Source organism: Scophthalmus maximus, chromosome 3, assembly GCF_022379125.1.
Source record: "Scophthalmus maximus strain ysfricsl-2021 chromosome 3, ASM2237912v1, whole genome shotgun sequence".
NCBI lineage: Eukaryota > Metazoa > Chordata > Actinopteri > Pleuronectiformes > Scophthalmidae > Scophthalmus > Scophthalmus maximus.
The window spans coordinates 11792775-11808223 of record NC_061517.1 but is presented as its reverse complement, the minus strand read 5'-3'; the positions used below and the strand labels follow the sequence as shown (position 1 = coordinate 11808223).

General features: G+C 43.5%; 1 protein-coding gene across 2 annotated transcripts; it reads right to left on the bottom strand.

Moving 5' to 3' along the window:
- Nucleotides 1-9064: 9064 nt before the first annotated feature.
- Nucleotides 9065-14842, bottom strand: znf740b (zinc finger protein 740b). Of its 2 annotated transcripts, XM_035646407.1 has the most exons (7): nt 14722-14838; nt 13239-13390; nt 12810-13043; nt 12109-12243; nt 11889-12024; nt 11478-11596; nt 9065-11197 (listed from the first exon to the last, which is right to left on the bottom strand). In XM_035646407.1, exons 2-7 carry the CDS (start codon nt 13281-13283, stop codon nt 11048-11050), a joined length of 819 nt encoding a protein of 272 aa, XP_035502300.1. In that variant the 5' UTR covers nt 13284-13390; nt 14722-14838; the 3' UTR covers nt 9065-11047. The 2 variants fall into 2 exon arrangements, with proteins under 2 accessions (XP_035502300.1, XP_035502301.1); XM_035646408.1 differs by lacking the exon at nt 13239-13390 and having other exon boundaries at nt 14722-14842.
- Nucleotides 14843-15449: the final 607 nt, after the last annotated feature.

The window sequence follows — 15449 nt, the reverse complement described above, 5'->3', positions numbered from 1 at the left end:
TCAGTTACTCGGCTCAATTGAGGGAAAAAAATAGAAATGTTTCTAGGTCAAATGATAAAGCACAAACGCATAAATGCCAAAGCATTTTTTAAATGTTCTCTGCATGTATCAATCATAGTTAATTGCTGAGAAATGTCAGTTGATACAAAACGAGGTGTGCGCCTAGAAACATACATGTTTTTTTTTTTTTACATAAGCATCAGTTTAGTCAGTGAAACAGTTACTGACTCTGCCCTGTGGACCTACTGTCTTGGCGTTGCTTCATTTTGATTCAGGCCTGGAATCTGTCTCTTTATGGCTGCAGGGATTGCATGAGTGGAGGCTATGCTCATGCTACTTGCTCAGTGTTTTACTGGAGAAAGCGCAGTAAGGAAAGGCAAAGGTAATCGCTATAAATGGTCTCTATTATCACACCGGTTTACTGGCGTCATGAGGACAGCTCCTGTCGCAGTGTGCGCTGTCAGTGAGAGAGGAGGAACCTGAAGGTTAAAGCGGACGAGGTTTTCAGAAGTAGACAGCGGGTAAATGTGATTAGATGAGATCCCAGCAAGGGCACGGGGGGGAGGAGAGGGTTAAAAAAGGTCCCGTCCCCCCCCAAGGTGCCTGTCTGGACCCTCGCTCTTCGTGTCAGATTGCCCTGCGGCACCACGGGCAGTGACTTTCTTTCATCCGCTAATTACAGTTGCACCGTCATAAAAAACCAGCAAGGTAATTTATATTAATTATACAGGAATGAGTATAACTGTTTGAAACGCCATGGCTTGATAGGCTGTACATAACATGCAGTAAAATTGTCAGAGACGTGTGGGCCAGAGCCTTGTAATTGATCGATGCATACAGTGTCGCTCTATTCCTCTGGCGCGTGTGTGTGTGTGTGTGAGGGGACTATGTGAATTAGAGTCAATAAATTATCATCATCTGTAAGCTTACAGAGTCTTTATGTCACAGTCAATGTGCCTGAGTACCCATCCAATGCCTCTCCCCTCTGAAGAGAAACAGCGCTGGGGGAAACAATGACAGTATGTTGGATCCAATACAGTAAACATATTACAGGAAGTGCCATTACTTTGTCTGAGCAGGACAAAGGGCAAAGACCCACATGATGTTTAATGACCCAGAGTATTAAAATTAACAAGGCTATTTTACATCTAGTGCGCTCACATTTCCACCCAGTAGATGATACTAAGATTTAACATAATGTGCGGGGGGAAAAGCCGTGTAATTTCAAAGGAAATTAGTGCTTCCATTCTCCGCTCTCAAACGGCACTAATTCAGTGGAAATGATCGAAACAACCACATCTACAGAATCATTGTAAACATAGCTTTTAAAAATAGGTCATCAAAGGCGACTCAAAGTGCGTGTAGCCGTGGTGTGTGTGTGCGCATGCTGAGCAAAGATGGTATGGGTCCAGGCCTGCTTCCTTTGCCTCAGCAGCGTCTCAACAGCGTGATATGGTTTATGGCCCCAGTTGCCCTCTCCGGGTCTGTTTATGGATTCCCATAGAATAGAGAATCATGGCCACTCCAGGGGAAAGCCAGCCAAAAACAACAACACCACCACTGCACTGTTGCCTGCCTTTGCCATAATTCAACACACTGTTTATGTTTCTGAAGAGGAGGGGGGGGAGAAAAAATATTCATAGTAATCACATAATATGACTGTAAATTCTGATGCTAATGTTTAATTTTTTTGTTGATCTAAGATAAAACCGTCACCACAAATGTGGCTGGTTTATTGGACGTCGTTACAGGTTGGTGAAAAAATTGTGGGCTTTGTTAAGGGAAAGCTTTTCTCTCGCGGTTGGAATAGCATTGCCTTTGCACGACCAGTTATTTTATGATACCTGTAAGATTTATCGCATGAAAATGTTCAACTTTGATGGGATAATGAAAGTGCACCACCAAGGGCATTGTTAATCGAGGAAATATTCCACCTGATGTGTTTTCCCTCTGCTGTTTTCCCCCGCAGTTCTCTTTTACCAGTGCAGTGCATTACTCTTTACTGAAAGCATACTTTGGAAGAGTGATCGTGGATGTGAAAATACTCTCTGGTCAAAGCTGGTACTGGCCGCACGCAGCAGGGCCATATTGTGTTTCTTTATGGGTAGATGGCAAAACAAAATCCTGAAGCGCAGTTGCTCAGGTTCGCCGTGCCGCAGGGGGAACTCCATCATCCTCTAGAAGCTGCTACAACTGGGTCACATCTGGTTTGTGAATGGGCTCAACTGGACCCCAGCCGACCCCTCCTCAACCCCCCCCCAGACTGCAATCCTGAGGGCGGCGTGTAGCCCGGCGCCCGTCGCTGCTGCTGATGGGTGCTGTGTCATGACAGTCAGAGGTTACCAGGTTGCTGCTGTCAACGCTACGTTTTGGTCTCGCAATGATGCAAATGAGCACTGAAGTAGAAGACGTGGGTCATTTTAACTGTAGAGGGCAGACACAGCCATGCTCTCTGGTAGACTTGCTATGTTGCTGTGGGTGCTATTCAACTCCCACTGCACCCATCAGTCTATTTCTTATTTTTTTCCCCTTCTGGCCATGTTTAGTCTTGCTTTTCACAAAATTCCTCGGCATGCCCTTCACTGTTTTCCTTTGGTGCGTGTTTATGTTTTTTAGTAGCAGCGGCTGAAGAATGTATAGAAAAGCATTTTCTGTGGCATACCTCTGAACCCCCAGTTTTGTTCCCTCCTCCCTCAGCCATCTATTCTTTCTCACTTTCTCCCCTCCCTCCCCGTGGATTCCCCAACCACACCACAACACCGGTTAACAGACGCTGCCCTGACAGATTTACTGCCGTCGTCTTTCCATTGGCCGCCAGCGTGACAGCTGAGATTTAACGCCGCCTCCTCATTGGCCCCGGCTTGACAGGTGAATTTATGGGCGCACTGTGATTTGATGCCTCCTGCCTTTGAAGTGAGTTACAGCTCTGTCGCTTATAGGACACAGAAACGGTGTCAGGTTGCAATCGTAAAATCTTATCCCTGAAGGGAGGTGGCACAGGAGTATAATAGTCCTGACGTCATGAGGAGAAAAGACCTTCTTGTGAGCACAGAGGAAGAAGAGAGAAATGTGTAATAGGATACAATGCTACACGTCTATCCCAAAATATTGCTTTGAATGTTTCACAAAATATTCTGTTAATACCAGAGGGAAATTCAGTTGGGCAGAGAGAAGTGGAAAACTTGTGATCGTGTATGTCTACATTCATCCTCCCTGCCCCTGGTTTGATTTGGCTTTTCTGCCTAAATTTAAATGTGCACTAGTCTACGCTATCTTGTTTGTCTAATCATTCCACATCTCCCACGATGAGCAGAGGCCAGAGGTTCCTAAATGATTAATGTGTAGATTTTAAATTGTCACAAAGATGATCAACGGCAGCAAACTGCCAAAGTCACTTCGTGGTCTGGTATCTGCTCGCTGCCGCACCAGTGTTCGTGCAACGCCATCATCTATCTGCGGCCTATCTCTTCATCAGCCTGACAGTCTATCCTGACAAGATCAAGAAGAGCGAGAGCGTGGCCCTGTAACAGCCTTGACCCATGGAAATCTCTAAGGGTAAATAGCACGGCTGTCCCTGCCCTGTCTATCAACCTCCAGCGAAATCCATGCACCGCTTCCCCTGGATATCGAATCCCCCTCTTTACTCCTTCACTTCACACTTGAGGTCGTCTGCTCAAGTGGAAAATTGTCTGAAAATGATGAGACGGAGGAAAGCCCTGGACTTGCCTTGTCAAGCGGGATTGCATAATTTCACGAGAGACCTTCTCGTGAACTTGATAACTTGGGGTTACACAGCATTGCCCTCTGACAATGTGCCATGTAAGAGAAAGAAAACAGGTTTTACTTCTAAAAGAGAGATGATCCCTCTGAACTCAGGGGGAATGATGGATAGTTTGGCGGTGTGTTAGAAGATTGTGAGACAAATATACCTGTATAGAGTCAACTGCTTAAATTAGGTCTTGTCTTCATATGTAATTCTGGCTCTTTCTGAACTAGCATCATTTTATATTGCAGCAGTTTTAGGGCATGGGAAAAAAAGGCTTTGCTGAAAGTTGATATTCTGATAAACTCAGAAGACATTGATGTCTTCTATTATTTTCATCTCTCCCTAAGAGTGTTTCTGGTCTGTGGAACGTAAAGGTTGTGGCCCCCCCCTCATAAATATGTCGCGCCGCGAGCATCCAGCCCATCTGAAGCCCAAATATGGACTTGTTACAGTGGATGGGAGTGTGATGATCTAAAACTGAAAAGAAATCATATCTTGCAACTGCTCCTTATCGTGGTATAAGTGTCTATACTGATTTAACAAGTCAAAGAGTATATGCAGCCATGCTCGTGGCTCTGTGAGCTAAATGCAAAAGTCAAACACGAAAAATTATTATAATTCATCCGTGGGCATGGACATCTGTACCAAGTGTCATGGCAATCCATCCGATAGTTATTTGGACATTTCACTTAAAAAAAACAGAAGTGTCAACCCTGACTTGGTGTTGGAATGAGAGTCGGGATCATCGGGGTCAGTGGGATAGAGTGTCAACATGAATATCTGTACCAAATTTTTGTGCCAATCAATCCTGAGATATTTCACAGGCTAAGGGAAAACATTGAGCTGCTGGTGGTGTTGAAGGAGAAGTCGAAGGGATCACCGAAGTCAGCAGGATTTAATCTCTGGGCTCCTTGAATATCGCGTATCTTCACTCGGTCTGCGCAAACTGTAAATAAAGCTGTAGATTTGAAAACAAATGTAAAATGAGCCCTTCCTCTTGGCATGACGCCCCTTTTTAAGTGACGATTACTGATGTCAGATAGACCTGTGAGAGAACAATCTGTTAGGGGAGAGCAAATAAGCAAACAAGGCGAAGTCTTGTGGCTGCGCTTACACTCAGGGACCCACATCGTGGCTGGTGGGTCGTTCCCCAGAGAAGTAGCTCAGTCCAAATGCGCCCCAACAAGCTGTAGATTAATAGGGTGGCATAAGGCCAACGCATGTTAATGTATCCGTCGAGGCTAAACGCACCTCCGTTGGAAAGTGATTTTTACACCGTTGGCAGGGCGCCGGGGTGTCTATCCTGTCAAGGGGAACGTGGATGACTCTTGGGCCAAATAAATCTCAGCAACAAGGTCCCGCGCAACTGAACTTGATCTTTGTAAATGCATGCATAGCTGGAGACCCCTCGCAAAGGTGTAGATGGCAGAGTAGGAAATTCTCCCTCTACTCACACTCAGCAGCCTTCGGGCCCTTCTTTGTCCATCGGCTCTTTGTTTACATTTTTAGCTGCAAGAAACTGTGTGGATTATGAAGTATTATTGTCATTGGTTTGAGATATGATCACAAGCCGCACATGCCCTTGACTGGATGAAGTTTCACATAAGCCTCACTCACAATTTGTCTTCTCGTCAGTGTGTCTTGATAATAATGATACACGAGAAATTCAGACACAAGCTGTGTAACAGCAGACATTAGGACTTTTCATAGCAGGAATAGCGCAGGTGTCACCGATAACATGAAAGGTTGCTCAGTTCTGCTCAAGTGTCCCAGTAAACCGTAAAAAACGCGAACGTGATCTTGCATTTACAACGCCGAGATCATGAAACTGAAGCAGCTTAATGGAATCCAGCCATTATTTTCTGGTCACAGAAGCCAGACCAAGCCAATTGTCCAGTTTTGCTCAGATATTTTAGAATGCATTCGTTTCATCCATTAAGGGCAATTTTTTAAAATTCAGTTTGCAGACTTCACTGGAATGTTAATTTTTTTTCACGTATGAATATTCATGATTTTCACACATCAAAACATGAAAGTAGGCCGAAGTTTTCTTTTCCCTTGTTGCCTTGTCAGTGGGTGATGGCTCTCGCTTCTCTTCTCCGCAGTTCTGTTCCAAGTTCTGGGAATGATATGCACGAGGTAATTAATCTTGTTGAGTTACACTAATTAGATCAAAGTGGCAGGCGTGAATGTGGGACAGGTTGAAGCATGATGCGACAGAACAGGCGCCATCAGAGACATTGTGTGAGGCAGGTGTCTGACAGACATCTCCGTAACGACCATGTGTTTACTAGATATTAGCAACAGCAATATTAATGCCATGACATCACATGAACACTGTGTACTTTATGTACATTTTGGAGGCCATTTTGTCCATCTCAGACTCTTGTAAAATGGCTGCCCTTTACCTTCACATCTCTCCTGTAATTTTTGCACCTCTAAAGTTCTCATATTAATGCATGATACCTTTTGGTCATAGCATAGACCAGGATCTAGTCACATCTATAATTTATTTCTGAATAATAGCCCCCAGAATTAGAGAATATTACAATATTTGGCTTTCATTAATAAGTAATACATTCATACTTTCTCTGCTCATTGTTTGACAAGGAAATGTGAATTAATGGCAAATTCTTTCATGTAATATCAGAGAATTATTGAGCAATTGTGCAATAAGTCAAATTAATGTTTTTAGATTCATGCTGCCACAGTTGGGATAAGTAAGCTATTTAATTCCAGATTTCCTCCCTATAAGCTATTTTCACATTTCTGCTTTTCATTTCAAGGAAAAACCTCAGTTGTGTTCTCATTCAGTGTCCTGTCTTGATCTCAACTCGCAGTGAGCGCTGTCTCCGAGTGGATATTTGACAACGTGGGCGATATGGGAGGAACCCGGACAGATGAATTGAAATTTTAATGATGAGCAGCACCACCACCACACCGCCGACCATGGAACACCTCAGACAGCTTAAATATCACCGCTAATTAACACAGAGAGGTGGGCTGTCACGGGCATGATGGATGCTCAGGGGGGGGCAGAACGCTGCTTTCAACCAACCAGTGATTCCTTTATTAATCAAAGGCTGAGATGAAAAGGCTCTCCCACACCTCGGGGAGAGGCAGATAGCAGGAGCCATTGTTGGGAGGGTTTCAATCATCCGCCGTGGGCCTGTGATGTATTTGATCAGGGGGCATCCAAACATTTGTAGGAGACAGAGCGTTTCTGCTGCCGAGCGCTTGTTTTTGTAAACCTCTGAAGCACCCAGATGTTGACAGAGCCACAGTATGCACAGTCAGCCGAGATTTACTGGTTGTTTGGGGGGAAATGTCTGTTTGGAAGGCCTTTTTTTTTTTTAAGTCCCTGTGACAGGAGAGGTGAGCATGTAGAGAATTGGCTATCAGTCTTAGACCGCGCTCCCCTCCCTGATGGAGTGAGCCATACTGAGCACAAGGCAGCACTCCCACACTTTACCTCTGGACGGACTCCATGATCAGTCTGTCTTGCAGAGATGATTTCGAACCGAGATTTTCAGCACTTTGTGTATGAAGATGGAGTGTTATCTTCCCCTCTCTGATCTCCTCCCCATCTACCTCACTTAAGGAGGTCCATTGTTAAGTGCCAGGGGCCTGTGGGTGCTGTAAATCAGGCTGCGGAGGGAGAGGATGTCTCCCATGGGGGAAAACGCACACTCCCAGCAACCTTCGGGCTGATCTCATCCTGCCTATCCTAATGCTTTAATTAAAGAACTGGTCAATAGCAAAGAGGAAGGTGCTAAAGGGTATGATCTGCACCTCCTAACATACGACTGATGTGGCAATACCCTCACAGGCAGAGAGACGGGGCAGCAAAGCCAACTTGAAGAAATTCTTGCTCCCTGCTGTCGAGAGAATGTGGAAATCACACAGACGGTTATGTCTGTTTGATTGTCCACTTTGACAATAATACTCCTTATGAGCAACATTCAAACACATCATCATTACACAGGACTGCCTGACTGGTGTGTATTTCACATTGCTCCACTGCAGTTGATTTAGCAAGTTTTGAAATCAATTAGGATTTTCAAACTCATGAAAATGTTTTTGACCTCAGCTACTTTCAGGGTCAAACATTTTCAGCCGAGTCCAGGGCATGATATGGGTGAAAGCTCTGTGGGTAAGGTGTTCTGATCATCTGCTGTCTGAGCTTTAACTTAACAAATACTGAAAAAGAAGGTCTATGGAAACTATAGAACACTTCGCACACAGACGGTGTCTTGGCGTACACCTCCCTCTTGTGGTGGACGAGGCTCTGTATGATCCTTATGTGACAAAACTGTATTGTTATGTGTAGTTCAGCAGGCTGATCAATTGATGCTGAAAAAGAGAGAATTCTTTACTGACAATTTTCATTAATCATCGATCATTTCTTTTTAATGCCCCTCCCCCCCAAAAAAAGTTTTCTGATTACAGCTTCTCAATTGTGTAGATTTGCCATTTTCCTAAATCATATGATTATGGGTTGAATAAGTTTGGTTTTGTTGAACAGTGTTGAGACATAAGGAACTCTGTTTTAAGACTTTTGGTTCTTAAACAAGTAGATAAGTTATTATTTTGTAATACTACTAATGCAAATGAACAGTGTATGTTGATTCATTGGTTTAAAATCCTTATCTGAACCTGTGTCGAATGTGATGTGTTTGTTTGTCTCATTATATGACGGTCTTCTCACCATAACTTTGTATTCAATCCAACTGCAAGTCGAAACAAAGGCCGACTCCCATTCTGATATAAATCGTTAAGAGGATATTTTTATAAACACCTACCTCAAAAGACTTATTTTTTAGGGTGTAGTAAAATTAAATAGAATTAAGTTAAACAGACGATAAACACTCACAGACAATATTAGATATCTGCTTTCATTTCATTCATGTTTATCACTTATCTTGCATTAACACTGATCTAGGAAAAAAATATTTGAACCTGTCCAAGTCTTAATTTCTTTGCTAAGGAGGAAGTTGACCCTCATTTGGTCATGGATGCCACCTGCTGATATAATCGGAGCATTACACATTTCTGAATTTATCTGCAGTTTTTGTAGTCTTCAAGATTCTGAAAGCAAAGTGCTGACTGAAGACAGGTGATATAATATATAATCCCATTTCATGTTGATTGAGGCTCAGTGGGAGGCAACTGAAAGACTGACATGAGTCTCAATAATGTTTGGGCATTGGATGATGTTACATCACGAGAACATTCTGCGATTCTTCACTTAAATAAGTGAAAGGTGAAAATCAGATGTAGAACATGTGAACAGCTTGCGATTGTTGAAAAAGTGTAACAGCTTTATTGAGACTCGGGGCCAGAAAAACTCCATCCACTACAGAATGATTGGGTTTTTATTTCACACCCCTGAAATGACAAAAAAAAGTTGAGGGCTAACATCAAAGAAACTCTTTTACCGAAACAAAAAAGTATGTATATATACAAGTTCCTCCAACAAATACATGCAAAATAAAAAAATATGCCGACTAATCATGGCTGCTATACTAAAAGGGCAAGAGTGTCAGCTCTTACTTAAATCCTACCAGCAAGACGGACATTAACACGTTATGGCCGTTTCAGTTGTCAAAAGAAATCATCAGACTAGGGATAATAACTCTGTAAATACTTTGATTTGCTTTTGGAGTGTAGGTCCCATACATACTATTTTCTACTCCTAGTACAATTTAAATATATATTAACTTCATAAAGAGTAGACAAAGTCAGTCGGGCCGAAAAAACTTCTTTCACATGATCTAAAAGTGTGACGGCAACTGAACTACCAGTCTACTGTAAAACAGGTTTTATTCTAAGCAGATTACAAATGTTAAAACTCCTCCTTTACTATCGAACTTCCATCTCAAGTCCAGTGTACAAACTGATTTGATCCTACAGAGGCCCATAACATAACGTACAGTAATACAACATAAGTCATCGTCATAGAAAACACCATGTCCACCTTGTATTCCCCAATCCACAAAGCACAATCATCATCTTCACTGAAGATGCTTCAAGGTTGAACTGGAGATAAAATGACATGGCACTGTATTCAGATCACATTCAGTCAGGTCAAGACAGAGATCAGCTCTCAAAATCTGCGGATGAGCCAAATTATACTTTAAGCTGCTTGAACTGGCCGAGGCCAATTTCACGAGTGCCGAATTAAAGTGGTGAGCACCGAGAAAACTTTCCCAGTAGCCGGAGAGAAAATTATTCTAGGTCTTGGGACTACTTTTGATCCACCTGTGTGCAAACGGTCTTATGGAGAAAATCAGGTTTGATGAGATTTCACAGGCTACTCTCAGGAACTTTCAGGTAAATCTCAGGATTACCGACAATATGCTGACCCAGCCTCGCTTATCAAAAATACTCTGGAAGTCTCTCAGAGTCAGAGGAGTCCATCGCTGAGTGGCAGAAAAAAAATAAGACTGACAGAGAGACAGGAAACGTGTGTCACTACGGTAGCACTATAGGAAACTCCACCATCATTTATGCCACAGACAGGTGGTTCCTACATCCAGCTATTATATATATAAAATAAAAAAATTACTAAATTTGCATTAAAAAAAAACTGGCTATTCCTACAAAACCTGTCAACCTTCTACTATATTTCAATAAACCGAATAACAGACCGGACAGGACCCCTTTAAAACAAGGTACAGCCGTGAATGTGTGTGCGAATTGTCTCTACACAACTAGAAACTGAAAAGCGTCTAACCTTCTGTGTTGTTCAACCTGTCTTTGATGTTGTATACTGTAGGTGTGACACAGTGTGGGAAAAGGTGTCATTGTTTCCTCGAGGCAGCACGGACCACGTCTCACTTCTCAGCAGTGGCTGGTACATGATTAGTAACAAGAGTGAAAACAAAATGATTAGGACTCGAACACCAAATAATCTACATGGTTTTATGTTTGTGTCCTTTAGTGAATTGTCCATGTGTAGTTATAGGCAGCTGCGGGGCAGACTGAAGGATCTCTTGGCAGCAAAACCAAAAATACCCTAAAACCTTTCAGATACGAGGACAAGTCTGCCATCGTAATCGGTTGTCCACGACTATGAATAAGCTGTCCCCCTTTTGGCGTGTATCGTGACCGTAACAGTAGATAAAAAAGTACAAAAAATCCACTATCCAGCTCGAACGCATGAGCTGGTGAGAGCAAAGTAAAGATTGGTTGTGTTTAAGCTGGGCTGTTTTCAGGTTACAGTAATGTTCGAAATTTCTAAGATTCAGGCTGTTGTGTTCTATGGGGGTGTCAGGGAGGTCAGACAGTCAGACGGTTGTTGGAAGGCTGGAGGGGGCTCCAGGAGGCTGGATGGGCAGATGCGTCCTGCGAGTACTGGCTTTCCTCTTTGCTCATCCCCACTGTGCAGAGCCGTCGGTGCCTCAGCAGCCTGTCTGTCCGTGAGAAGTTCTGGAGCCCGACAGAGAAAGACGCATTTTCATTTGCAGAACAGGTCATATCTTCACAAACACATAAAGTTTTAAAATGTGTAAGTCAGATGGAGATGGGAATGGATGTTTTAGGTCAAAGAGGCAGAGGTCTGCTCTCTCCGAGTTCTCTTGTTTGATTGCGAGTAATGCTGAGTTACTCTCTTTTCATTATCATCGTTGTCTAGTCTGAATAAACTTTATTGGAACGAATTTGCTGTAATAAGAACATATTGGCTGTAATAAAAGAATGACTGACTAACCTGATGGCAGCGATCGCACTGGTACGGCTTCTCTCCGCTGTGCACCCTCTTGTGTCTGTCCAGGTGGTAACGCTGAATGAACCGCATGTCACACGCATCACAAGCATATGGCTTTTCCCCTGTGGACAATCACAGGTGGACAGCCGTCAGTAGTTTTAAAGCCTTAAAGCTAATTCTTAAAAAAAAAAAAAAAACACATACATGCACCCCAAATGATACATTGAATTTTTTTAAAGTTTATCTGTGTTTTCAGTAATTTTTTCCCAAGCAGGTGGGGCTTCAGGAGGGCGGAGTCACCCACGTCCACCGGCCGAACAGTGGCCTCACTTCTCATTATGCCACCCAGCTTCTCACACCTTCCTACCAGAGGAGGGTCACACCGAGGTGAGGAAGTGAGCCGTGACATCTCACCTGTGTGTGTAAGTATATGTCGCTTGAGGTGGTAGCTGCTCCGATAAGCTCCATAGCAGTGGTCACAGATGAAGTTCTTCTGGATTTTCAAAGAACTGTCGTCGTCATCATCCATACTGACTGCAGGAAGTAGAAGCTGCCAACGAAAAACAAAATTTCTTAAATCTGAGCAAAACACCACGAGTAGATCTTTGCACACTGCTCTGACAACATATCTTACCTCCACTTTCTCTTTGACTTTGTGGGAAGACCCAGATTTTTTGTGCTTCTTCTTGGGTTGCATGTTCTGGTTCGCCTGCATGTCTTTTCCGTCCATCAGTTTTGATGAGTGATAATCGCCATCTTTTCGGATTAGCTTTGGGGGTAAGCAAAAGACAGATATTAATTATGTTGTGGTGTGTTATAAACAATTTATTGGAGTAGAGTATAGAGTTCATAAAGCACTTGTTACATGGACGGGGATTAAATAATCACGTAGTCACATGCTAGTGCAATGCAAAGTGTCTCCTTTTGAGTCTGTTCACAGAATTAATTGTAGAGCTATCTCAAGTTTTGTTAATTTCACAGCACAACATCAGTATTCGTTATCATATTTTTTCTTAGTTATTGAATATAGTATTTCTATTTGATCTTTATTTTTACCCGAGATTCGGTTTTTATTTCCATTTTATTTCTTATTACATTCTCTTGTGCTGCTACTCTTTTATGCTGCTGTGGCAAATTTGAATTTCCTCTACAGGGATCAATAAATGTACATCCTATCTTATATTAACAACTTAAATGTTGTTCATGAAGGCAATGTTTGGAAACCAGAGATGGGGCAGACTTTCTGAGTAACCCTGTCCATTTTCATATCGATGCAAAATAAATAAAGACGCTCCAGTAATGAGCAATGATCTGTGGCTGGCATCTCTCTCATACCAGGGGTGGACAGCTCCCCGCTGAAGGATGGCCCATGTGGCTGTGGTGCGGTTGTCCATGGTGAACCTGGTGTCCATGGTGGTTGTGGCTGTGGTGTGAGTGGGTTTGCTGGCTCTCGCTACTGGCCCTGTGCCCGTGGCCCAAGGTTGACATCATCTTCTTCTGGCCTGGGATGCTGTTGGCTTGCATCAGGGCCATGCTGGACAGCACCGCCTCGCAGCCCAGCAACCCAGCCTGGCAACACAAACAAGAAGCGTGTCAGAGCAGAACGACGGAGCCATCGGACTCCTCACAGAGACAAGGAGTCAGGGGGGAGGAGGAGGACGGGGGAAGTGGGCTAAGAAACGGGACTAACAGAAAAGTGAACTGCCGTCAGGAGGACACACTAAAACCATGATGGTGATTCTGGAGATGAAGACTTCCACTGACCCATTTCATATGGTCTCGGACAGAGCTGTTGGAATGGTGTGTCATCGCCGTGGTTTGAATGCGTGTGTGTTTGGGGGAAACAGAGGGGGCTTCACTCAGGATGAGAGGTGACAGAAGAGACCACACCCACCCAAATCATCAGGGGTCAAAGCCTGAAAGTAGATGCATGACAACATAAGGCTAATATTTTTTACATGCTGGAATCAGGAGCTGGAAAACCAGACCAATTTATTTAGATTGAACAAAAAACAAAAACAAATCTGGATTATACATTATGACCGGAAATTTAGGTCCAGCGTTAAAATCTGTGTCTTATCAGGAAATAAAGCCCCGGTGGTTTGGTGCACACCATGTGTCACTGTGGTCGGCAGAATAAGAAGAAAAAACTAAATCTGGTGGAAAAGTTGCATTTTCTAATAAAGCATGCCTGTTATCAAAACTCAGTTTCCCAGTGATGTGCTTGCAGGTGTAAACACCCTGTCTAGGTTTCAGACAAATATCCCCTGCCAAGTGTGCAGGTTCATCCTCACCTTGAATTACATTGAAGAAACTAATAGGGGGGAAAAAAGTATAGTAAATGATGTAGAGAGGCAACTTTCTGAAAGGGTTAGCCTGATTTGGCAATGCAGATCATGATATGTGTGGTCACAGAAGAGGTATTGTATCTAAATGGGATCGGGTTAATACAACACGGGTCACAAAGAAGTGTCTCAACATCATGAGGTCAGTCTGGGATTACATGGAGAGACAGACGACAGGTTCTCCGAGATGCTGCGATCACCCAACCTGCCAAATTGTTTTTAAAAAATCGGTGCATGTGTGAACCGAGGAGAATTAGTGCTGTTTAAAAAAAAAAAAAAAAAAAGGTAATCGCATTAAACATCTGCACAGTATAATGTACCAATACTGACCATGCATGAAACCTCTGAGTAGGTAACAACACGAATGTTCAATGCAAGTATATTAACGATGAAAATGATTTGGGGTTTTCCATTTGTAAGCACGCGGTTGACATATTTTCATAAAGCAAAACACAACATGATAATGAAAAGGATGAATTCAGCACTGGTTAGCTGGCTAACGTTAGCTGGTACCTTGTGGGACCAGTGGCCATTCGTGAGCAGGTGAGTTTTACTAGTCAAACTGACCACTGCTGCACCTGAGGACCGCATACATAGATCCAGTATGGATTAAGAAAACGTGCACTACGAGGAAAGAATGCTGAACGAAGCCGAAAGGGCTAACACGCTAGCCAGCTAGCTAGCTAGCCAGCAGTTGGGTTTTGGGACCCCTCTTGTGTGACTGGACCCCCACCCCCCGCCCCAGACAACACAACAACAGCCAGGCAGGGCGTGCGGGCTCCGCGCCGAACCACAAGACAAGCGCTCTGTCGCCGGCCACAGACGTTAGAAACACACACATGCCGGATTATAAAGCGCATAAAGAGCCGCCGGCGACGTGTGTCGGAAACAAACACACTTACCGTCGGATTGTTTGAGTTTTGTAGATTATCAATTCTTGTCGCACTTCCAATTTTTCCCCAGTTTACAAACACTGACAGGAAACACCACCGGAAGCGCTCCGCGGGGAGAGTCGTGATTGGTCGGACGCCCCGTCACGTGACTGAAGCGCGGCGACCCACATTGGCGGCCATGATTGTGAGGGAGCGGTCGAGGTTTGTTCTTCTTATTCGTTGTGTTGTATACCGCCACCTACCGTGCCGGGGTGTAACGGTCAGCAGAAATCTATTTGACTCAGCAGCAACTCTGAGGTTTGTTATCGAGGCAAACGGTCAGAGAAGGTCTCATAATAGAAATTATACATAATCAATTGTAACATTATGCTTTTAAGATGACAAAGCATTTGGGATAGAAGAGCAGGCGCCCTGCTCTTATGTTAGGGAAGAACGGGTTATCATACCACAATTCATTTTTCAATTCATGTTGCCTATCGGCTCTTGGGAAAAGTCGAAAGAATTAGCAATGACTAATGAGGAAAAGGTTAATTTGCTCGGTAAAGTGTTTGCAAGTGTGCACAGTGGAAACCATCTTGAGGACAGAGGATAAAGAGAGACACCAAGAGAAAACTCTGAAGAAAACAGAATCAGACCTATAGCTTTCTTTTTAGAACATAGAGGAATGGTTGCCTTTGCAGATTCATTATAGATGCTTTGGGGAGGATGAGTAAGGATGAGGGGGGAAAAAACTAAAA